We start from the raw sequence: 9,134 nt of genomic DNA, 5'->3' as shown, positions 1-9,134 counted from the left end.
CCTCGGCCGCCGGCCAATCGGCGTCAGCGCCGCGGTCAGCTGAGCCCGCGCACGTGGCAGCGGGCAGCCAATAGGACGCCAAGGGGGGCCGCGGGGAGTCGCGCTGGGTCCTGCTGCCCGCCCGCTGCGGGAGGGGGAAGAGGGCGGCGGGCAGGAGCCGGTCCCGGTCCCGGTCCCACACCGAGGCCGTGCTCTCCTCCGGGAGTTTCACTGTCCGTCCTCGGGCACTTCGGAGATGCTGTCTATGGACTTGAGGAGATCGGCCACCAGCTGCAGCGATTCCGCTCCGGACACCAGCTGCCTGCAGCGTGGGAGAACACCATGTTAGAGGGGAGAGGAGGATAACGCACCCAGGCTGTGTTTTTGTATTTTTTTAAAAAAAATAATTAAAAAATCACAGGTAAGCAAAAAGAACAGGGACTAACTATCTCACCTGGCACACATAACACAAGACCCCAAGCTTCGATCCTAAAAACCAACCCAACAAACCCAACCCCAGGATGTTTTGTGGTGTTTCTGGTGTGAGTTTGGAGACAAGCGCCTGGGGCGGTGTCAGGAGCTCTGAGACAAGCGCCTGGGGCGGTGTCAGGAGCGGCTTTTCAAACTCACCTCACTGCAGACCGAGAGTTTGTTATGACCGTGAGAAGGTTCTGTAAGGCCGCCTCGGCGTTCTGCTTCACCACAGCCAGGCTCGCGGACTGGCCCGACCTCAAGGCTTCGTTCTCCTCCTTGTAGTTCTTCAGCTGAACCTTGGGAGGAAAAAATAAATAAATGAAACACTTGATGTGAAATAACCACAAAACTCAGGTTTGAGCAGGGTGAAGCAAGCATTGAGCGGATTGTTAACCAGACTGCCTAGAGAGAAAGTCCTCCCAGCTCTGAGAGCCCCTACGCGGGGCTGTAACCTTTCTCAAATTTCCCTCCCTTCTCTGTAAGGCGTTTTCCTGCAGGTAGAAATTTATTTGCCTCGTACCATTACAGGCCTTCACTGATCCCAGGTACCAAACTGGGTTTGAACATCACGTGAAACTTAAGAAGAACTTTAATTTCCAAGACAGCACCGCAAAACAAGAGCCACGTGTCACAAAACCGACGTTAACGGCACAGAGCTTAAGCATTCCAACCTAGCACTTTTCTCTAGCATTGGACAGGAGAAGCGAGGTGTAGCTGGGAGTTCTCAGTATCCCCTTTATAGCCTCAGTGTCAAGATGCTCCCAAGTCCCAGCACGTTCAGCAAGGCCTTAACAACGCTGCTTCGTACCTGAAGTAAGGCGTTTTCCTGTTTCAGTTTTGCAGCACTGTTTTCTGCTTTAAGAGCCCGTTTCTGAAAGAGATTAAAGAGGACTTAGTCCCTAGCAGACCTTAGGACACAGCAGGCAGCCTGAGGCATGCAGGAATTCGCAATTCCAGCATGGAACTTGAAGTGATGTGGTTTGTGCTGCAGCACCTCTTGCTCTAAATGCTTGATGAGGTGGGGACAGTGCACCCAGTCACGCCCCTCCTCTCCTCCCCATTTCTCCTGATTATCAGGTGCGGTCCGTTACTTCCAACCATTACTTTGTTGTTGTTGTTGTTGGACTAGAGGAAAATCTACTCAGAAAAAATCTACTCAGGCAGGAAAAGCTGCTCTTAGTTCGTGAAGGAGGTGTTTGCAGAAGGCAGCATAAAAGCAATTGAAGGTGCTTATGAATACAGGAGTGGTGTTTCTGCCGAGATCTCCCTTATCCCAGGCAACAAAAGGAGTTCTAGACTGGGACCCAGGCTTGGTATAAGGGAAAAATGTGGCCCCACGTCAGAGCTGTTTAGTGCTCACATGGGTGAAGCAATCACTTGAGCTTCCCCCGCTCTCCTGGGAGAGGAAAGATGAGAAGTGGAACTGCACAAATCCAACTGTGAATAAGGTTCTGCTACTACGGCAAACGCCACCGCTTACAGTCATCAGCTGGAGATTTTGTTCCACGTGCTGCACCATTGCTTCTAAGTCCTGTGCTTCCTTCTCTTCTTTAATCTTGTTTTCCTCAAGCTTTCTTTCGAGTTTCCTCATCCTTAAAATAAAGGGAACATTAGGTAAGAAGTTGGAACATCAAATACCCTAGTACGAAAATTCTAGGGAAGAACCAAGAAAAGCATTCTTTCACGTTATACGAAAAGTTAAGTCTTCTCACAGGACTACAACTCCCGGCTGTGGCTCAGGGGACTTCTGCATTCATCCCCCACCAGCGTTAATTTAAATTACCCAGCTGAACACACAACGGCCATGCAGAAAGCACGGCTGTTCACAGTCAGTCTAGGTAACGGTAATTCCCCAACAAACAGCTACCCCATCACCGTGGGATTTAAGTGTGGCTTACGCACTTGTCTGCTTGAGTTTCAGAGAGAATCTGAAGCTTATTGATCTTGCTTCTCAAATTGGCATTCTCTTCTTTTAGCTAAAAGATAAAAATTCCTATTAGAAACGAGGGTACTCGTAAATAGGGTTAATACACTACTAACATTGCAAGAGCAGCGCCAGATGAAATAATTCGACTTTCTTTAGCGCTGAGAAGTCTTGCACTTTCTATGGCATTTAAGCTTACTTTCACACTCAGTTTTTCCCTCTCAGTACTGCTTTGCTTCACCTAACTCTGTAGGGCACAGAAATGAGGCAACAAACAATCCGTGCAATTATGCAATTAGCCAACCGCTGTTAATACGAAATTAGCACGACCTCAGAGGGCAAGGGCTTGAGGAAGTCACCGGGGTCATGCAGCCAAAAGCCACGGTGCTGGCCTGACTGAGGCCGCGAAGCAGCTTTCCGGAGCTCTTCCTTGAGGTGCTGGAAGGAGCTGCGGGTTGTTACAGCGCCCTTACCGACAGCACCCTTCAGGAACACCGGGGGCTGACACAAAGTTCCTCCAACACCCTGACACAAGGGTTTATGCCTCTCCCGAGGGGAGACGCAGCCTTCAGGCGGTCGGGGGGGCCCGGCGGCTCTCACCTCCTCGTAGCCGGGCCGCGGGGGGGGGCCCGAGGGGGGCCTCGCAGAAGGAGCCGGCGGCGAGGTGGGCCCGCTCCACGGCGGAGGGCTGGTAGCTGCCGCCCCACTCCTCATCCTCGTCCTCCTCCTGCTCCTCTTCCTCGCCGGGATCCGGGAGCAGCAGGGGGCTGGGCCCCACCTGGGCTCCGCGGGCCTGGCTGCGCACGAACTCGTGGAAGGAGAAGGGGTTGGGGCCGGGGCCGGGCTCCGGGCCGGGCTCCGCCGCCATCGCCTCAGCCCCCCTCAGGCAGCGCCTGAGGGGCGGGGCTTCACCTCAGCGCACGCCCCGCCCACTTCTCAGCACGAACCAATTGCCAGCCGCCGCCTGAAGCTCTCCTCCAATCGCAGCCCGCCCCGCCGGCTCCCCGCGGGGGGAGGAGGGGGCGCGGCGCCGGGCGGAAGGGGGAAGCTCGGCGGGGACGGCAAGATGGCGGCCGCCATGGCGTGGCTGAGGCGCGGAGCGTGGGGCCCGGCCCGGCGGTGAGCGCGGCCTGGAGGAGGGAAAATGGCCGAGGGGAGGGCGCTGAGGGGCCTCGGCCGTCCCCTGACGGCTGCTGCCGCTGTCCCCGCAGGTGCGGCCGGAGCTACAGCGCGGGCGGCGCTCCCCCCCGGCGTGCCGCTGAGCTGCCCGCTGCCCGGCGTGCCCAAGGCGGTGTTCGCCGCCGCAGAGGGCCGGGAGCGCTTCGAGACGCGGGTGACGGCGCTGGAGAACGGGCTGAGGGTGGCCTCGCAGAGGAAGTTCGGGCAGTTCTGCACCGTGGGGCGTGAGTGGGGGTGTGAGGGGGCGGCAGGAGGAGGAGGTCGTCCTGTTCTGTGCTGAGGCTCTGGGTTGACCGTGTGGTGTTACTGTAACTGCGGTAAAATCCCCGCTAACCCCTTGCCTTCTCGCCGCCAGTGCTCATAAACTCGGGATCGAGGCACGAAGCGAAGTACCTCAGCGGCATCTCGCACTTCTTGGAAAAGCTGGCCTTCTCTGTGAGTACTGCGCCTGGCGTGCGTGGGTCCCCGAGTCCCCCTGCGAGGTACGGAAAGCTGCAGAGCAGTATGAGGATTGGACTAGATAATGATCATTCGAGGTCCCTTCCAATCCCTAATGTTCTGTGAGAGACAGGGCAAGGCGAGAATATACAGCTGAGGTCTGGGTCCTCGTCCTCACAGTGGCAGCGCAGGTTTAATTTGTTTAAATGGGTGCTGAAAGTCTGTCATACTCTGATCTCTAAAGTTAGTGACTGCTTAGTGACTTAAAGGGCATAGGAGGCAGCTGTGCTAGAGCAGGAGATGCTTGTTCTGAGCTATACCGAACAGTTATAAGTATTTGTCAGTCTGCTAATCCATAATGCTGCTGTCTTCGTTCTTAGTCCACAGCTCAGTTTGGCAGCAAAGATGAAATTCTCCTCACCTTAGAAAAGCACGGGGGCATTTGTGACTGTCAGGCTTCAAGGTAGGATGCTTTTCCTATGTCCTCAGTTACCCTAATGGTTGTAACGCAGTGGTTTGGGGTGGCTGAACCCTTGCTTTTTCTGGTGTGTGACAGTAAAAGTTGCTTTTTGGTTCTCAGTGTTAGAAATCTGTTTCTGGTGACTGCTAAGAAGTCCCAGAAGTGAACCTGGCAGGGTAATGAAAGTCAGTGCTGTTGCCTTTTCAAAGCACTTGACGCGTCATGGCTTCTTTATCTGGGATGCCCTGAACCACGTTTACTGAATGGTCAGAGATGCGACCCCCCCAGTGCAGAACCCCTCTGCCTGCCTTGCAGGGACACCATCATGTACGCTGTTTCTGCTGATGCCAAGGGCCTGGACACGGTGGTCAACTTGCTGGCGGATGTGGCGCTGCAGCCCCGGTTATCAGGTCTGAGAACACAACACCTGCCTCCAAGTGGAGTCCCAAAGCACGACTCAGAGCAGACTTGAGCTCGTGCTTGTCAAGAAGCTTCAGAGTTCTCATGTGCCAAGTGAGTATTTTGTGTGGTGGTGGTGATCTCTTGCTTTCTCTCTTATTATAGATGAAGAAATTGAGATGACTCGAATGGCTATACGATTTGAGCTTGAGGACTTGAATATGAGACCTGATCCAGAGCCTCTCCTCACAGAAATGATCCATGCGGTAAAACACCACAAAGTCTGTGTTGTTGTGTGTAGCATCCTGTGTGAGACATGCTGCGTTCTCTTCCTCAGCTTTTCCTTAACCGCGGGGCTTATTTTAGGCTGTTTAGAAAACAGATTGTTTCTGTTAGATTTCAGTGAGGAAGAAATCTTGCTTCCCCTCCAATTTGAAATCACACGTGTAAGACTTTAACATAAATGAAAGCTATCCATAGCTTATCATTGTTAACGTGAAGATTTATGCTGACATTAGTGAAATAGTGCTCAGCCCATCCTCTCTCACATGTCTCAGACAAGCATAATTCTAAAACAAACGGAAGGTTTAGGTTGAGGGGGTGAAGTAATACTTGCTGCTTCAACTTAGGTTTCCTTTTAGGCAGCCTACAGAGAAAATACAGTTGGGCTGAACAGGTTCTGCCCAGTGGAAAACACTAACAAAATCGACCGGCAAGTCCTGCACTCGTACCTGCGCAACTACTACACGCCCGACAGGATGGTGCTGGCCGGGGTGGGAATCGAGCACGAGCAGTTGGTGGAGTGTGCCAAGAAATACCTGCTTGGCGTGGAGCCGGTGTGGGGCAGCGCGCAGGCCAAGGATGTGGACAGATCTGTGGCTCAGTACACGGGAGGCATTGTCAAGGTAACGGAAGATGGAGGTGGCCTTTTCCTTTCTGTTGGAGGTTCAGGTTTGGACTTGAACTGACTTCTCTATAGGATTCGCTTTTTTAAAAGTACGTACTGTAGGAGTAGGAGTGGTCTGTGAAAATGCAGTCCAAACTGGCCATGGTAGCCGTCACCTGGGTGACAGGTTAATTAACATGAATTTATCACGCTGAATAAAACAGACGTGAAGATGTCCTAATAATTTGCTTTTCACACAGGTTGAAAAAGACATGTCAGATGTGAGTCTCGGCCCTACTCCAATCCCAGAACTTACCCACATTATGATTGGGTTAGAAAGCTGCTCGTTTTTAGTAAGTACCAGCCTGAAATGCTCTGTTTTGGTTGCTCTACTTGCAGACTCCCAGGCTATCTTCTCTCACTACATAAATGCTGACACTCTTGCTGCTGATGGTGCGTGTACGGGCAGCTTTTTCACTGTCAGCTTGATAAAGGCACTGACCTTTACATTCTTCTTGTGCCGTGCTTCTTTTTGACTCTTTACTCATCCCTAGCCCTTGAGCCCTGCTTGGTCTCTGCTGCTGGGTGACTGAATTTCTTGTTGCAATTCAGGAGGAAGACTTCATTCCCTTTGCAGTATTAAATATGATGATGGGAGGCGGTGGCTCCTTTTCAGCTGGCGGGCCTGGCAAAGGCATGTTCACTCGGCTGTATCTCAATGTGCTCAACAGGTTTGTTTGTCTTCTTGTTTAACGGATAGCAGAAACAGTCTTCTCTAGCAGATTGACATGGAAGGCCTCATATTGAGAAAGACAGTTTTACATCAGCTTATTCTGCTTGAAACATGCAGGGCTGATTTTTTTAGAAGGTATTTTGACAAGGTGAAATTAAAGGGCAGAAGTGACTAGGAGTCCTGCCTTCCTCTGTTAGCCCAATCCATCCTTTGAACCAGGAAATATTAAAAGAATTGGCTCTAGGTACCAGTAATACTGCTCTGTATCCTTCACTTTTTGGTCTCAAGGATGCTGGTGGCAAGAAGGAAGTAGACAGCACACACAAATTGTCAGAGGCAGGGACTGACTGTTCCTACTAGCACTGCTGAGAATTTTGAAAATGAGCTAGGAGGGGACTCACTGTCCATGTTTGTCTAACTTTGACGTTTAAATTCTGTTTTCTAAACTTTCAAATTCTGTTTGCATACTTGTAGGCACCACTGGATGTATAATGCAACTTCTTACCACCACAGTTATGAGGATACAGGTCTCCTGTGCATACATGCCAGCGCTGATCCAAAACAGGTATGTAGCCCTGTATTCAAAACCAGGTATCCTTAAAAAGTGATTGCATCGCTTCGTACCAGCGATATGAGAACTTTTGTACTTAAAGATATTGTAGTGGTAGCAGACTTGTACAAATATTGCAAAGCTATTGGAATGTAACCTAATATTCTTCTGAAATTCAGCTAGACATTGAGCATGTTATGCTATTTTCATAGAATCATTGTTCTAAGCAGTTCAAATACCTGTTTTTCCTAGGTTCGAGAGATGGTGGAAATCATCACAAGAGAATTCATCCTGATGGCAGGAGCAGTCGGAGAGGTCAGCAGCCTAACTTACAGACTACATAGGCGGTCTTTGGACTGAAATAGTGCATTGTGTTGGCTTTGGGGTGATTTTTCTGTAGATCAGCTATTTCATGTATTACTTTAAAATAAAGTAGTAATTTTAGTGGAATGTTCACAAAGAATTCTGCAACCACCTTCCTCTTAGGTGCTCTGAGTTCTTCACAGCAATTTTTTTTAGGGCAAGAGAAAGGCCTTTTGCCCATTCTTAATGTCAAGAGTCTGCCTGTTAAGCACTCATCTGCCTTCTGTTTTCCCTTTTCCGAGGCAGTATGTCTAAGAGAAAGCCCAGCTCCATCATGGACCAGAATGTGGCACTAATACAGCCATCCCCATTTTTCACAAAGTGATGGTAGCTCGTATTAGGGAACAGTGCCAGTCTTATTTGAACATGTTTGTATTTGCTGTTCATTTGCAGGTAGAACTAGAGCGAGCAAAGACGCAGCTGAAGTCCATGCTCATGATGAACCTCGAGTCTAGGCCCGTTATCTTTGAAGATGTGGGACGGCAAGTGTTAGCTACAAACACAAGGAAACTACCTCATGAGCTCTGCGCCCTGATCAGTGAGTAAACTGTTTTTCCTTGCCTGGATTGAATTGTAGGGACAATCTGGGGGTGGCAACTTAAAATATATTCCTGTAGCAGTGGTGAATCACCTGAGAAAACACGGGGGCATAAAGACTGGATACTTATTTCAAACTGATCTTCTTAATTGCTTGCAAGCAATACCTTTTTTTTTGTTTTGTCAGAAGAAAGGAAAGAGCTAAGTATAGTAGAGAAGGTCTAGAGCTAGTGATTTGGTCTCCTGAGCCGGGGGGCTGACCCAGCATCATAGTAAACCTGCTTTGTGCTATTTAAAATGTAGTTGTCACAGCTCTGGCTTTCTCTTTTTCTGCAGGTCAGGTGAAATCTGCTGACATCAAAAGAGTGGTCACTAAGATGCTTCATAAAAAACCAGCTGTGGCTGCACTGGGTGACTTAACAGATCTGCCCACGTATGAACACATCCAAGCAGCACTTTCCAGTAAGGATGGGCGACTTCCTCGGGTGTACCGGCTCTTTCGATAAAGCAGCGCATCCTGCATGTATCTGAGAGACTTGCTTTTTTTTTAATTTTTTTTTTGTTTATAATACTGCTGTGACTCCACTCCTTCCCCAGTCTTTCCAGGCATACCGTGCAAACGTGGAGCTATGCTACAGCTGAGCAAAGCTGCTTCAGAACACTGGTCTGTGAAGGGCTTGTTACGTTGGGCTTCTCAGCCCATCCTGGCTTTGGATGAGTACATTGACCGTCAACAGAAGACAATCGCGTGTAGCCTTCTCTTGGTACTGGGGAGAACATAGCAAGCCAGGATATTCATCAGTGCTGTGTGATACTATTAAGTGTATCATAGGAGCAGCCTTTTCAGCAGCAGAAGTGGGGCTGTCACATTAGAGGCCCCGGCGTGTGCCATCCTCGAGGAGCGCAGTGCCTGCCCTTGCTGCACGCTGGCAGGGCAGACACTGGGCTGTGCTGGTTGGCAGCAGGCCAGGTGGGATTAAATGGCAGGAGGCTTCAGGCTAAACCGTTCTGTTAGTTAGGAGGTGAGCTCACTGTAACTGTCCTTCTGAAGGCTGATCTCTACACGTGTTAGTAAAGAACTTCCTTTACGTTACAGTTCAGTCTGGCAGGTTGTCCTCCAGTGCGACGCACTGAGGTGTCACACTTGTATGGCCATAGGAAGAGTGCTGTTGAAAGGCTTGGCTCACATACCTGAATTCAGAGACAATTCAC

The 9,134-nt window shown here is 50.3% G+C and overlaps 2 protein-coding genes across 2 annotated transcripts; one reads left to right on the top strand and one right to left on the bottom strand.

The window, feature by feature from the left end:
* Positions 1-157: 157 nt before the first annotated feature.
* ENTR1 (endosome associated trafficking regulator 1) lies at positions 158-3,296 on the bottom strand. The gene is made up of 6 exons (XM_035341793.1): positions 2,978-3,296; positions 2,356-2,429; positions 1,934-2,045; positions 1,262-1,324; positions 610-749; positions 158-301 (listed from the first exon to the last, which is right to left on the bottom strand). Exons 1-6 carry the CDS (start codon positions 3,089-3,091, stop codon positions 208-210), a joined length of 597 nt encoding a protein of 198 aa, XP_035197684.1. The 5' UTR covers positions 3,092-3,296; the 3' UTR covers positions 158-207.
* Positions 3,297-3,404: 108 nt separating this feature from the next.
* Positions 3,405-8,576, top strand: PMPCA (peptidase, mitochondrial processing subunit alpha). The gene is given in 14 exon segments (XM_035341791.1): positions 3,405-3,496; positions 3,589-3,619; positions 3,621-3,780; positions 3,912-3,991; positions 4,375-4,457; positions 4,770-4,864; positions 5,019-5,119; positions 5,495-5,758; positions 6,000-6,092; positions 6,352-6,470; positions 6,947-7,037; positions 7,275-7,337; positions 7,779-7,923; positions 8,259-8,576. Coding segments are annotated over 14 exon segments (1,548 nt in total). The 5' UTR covers positions 3,405-3,443; the 3' UTR covers positions 8,429-8,576.
* The last annotated feature ends 558 nt before the right edge of the window (positions 8,577-9,134 follow it).

This window comes from Oxyura jamaicensis, chromosome 17, assembly GCF_011077185.1.
Source record: "Oxyura jamaicensis isolate SHBP4307 breed ruddy duck chromosome 17, BPBGC_Ojam_1.0, whole genome shotgun sequence".
Lineage (NCBI taxonomy): Eukaryota > Metazoa > Chordata > Aves > Anseriformes > Anatidae > Oxyura > Oxyura jamaicensis.
This window is presented reverse-complemented; position numbering and strand designations above follow the sequence as displayed.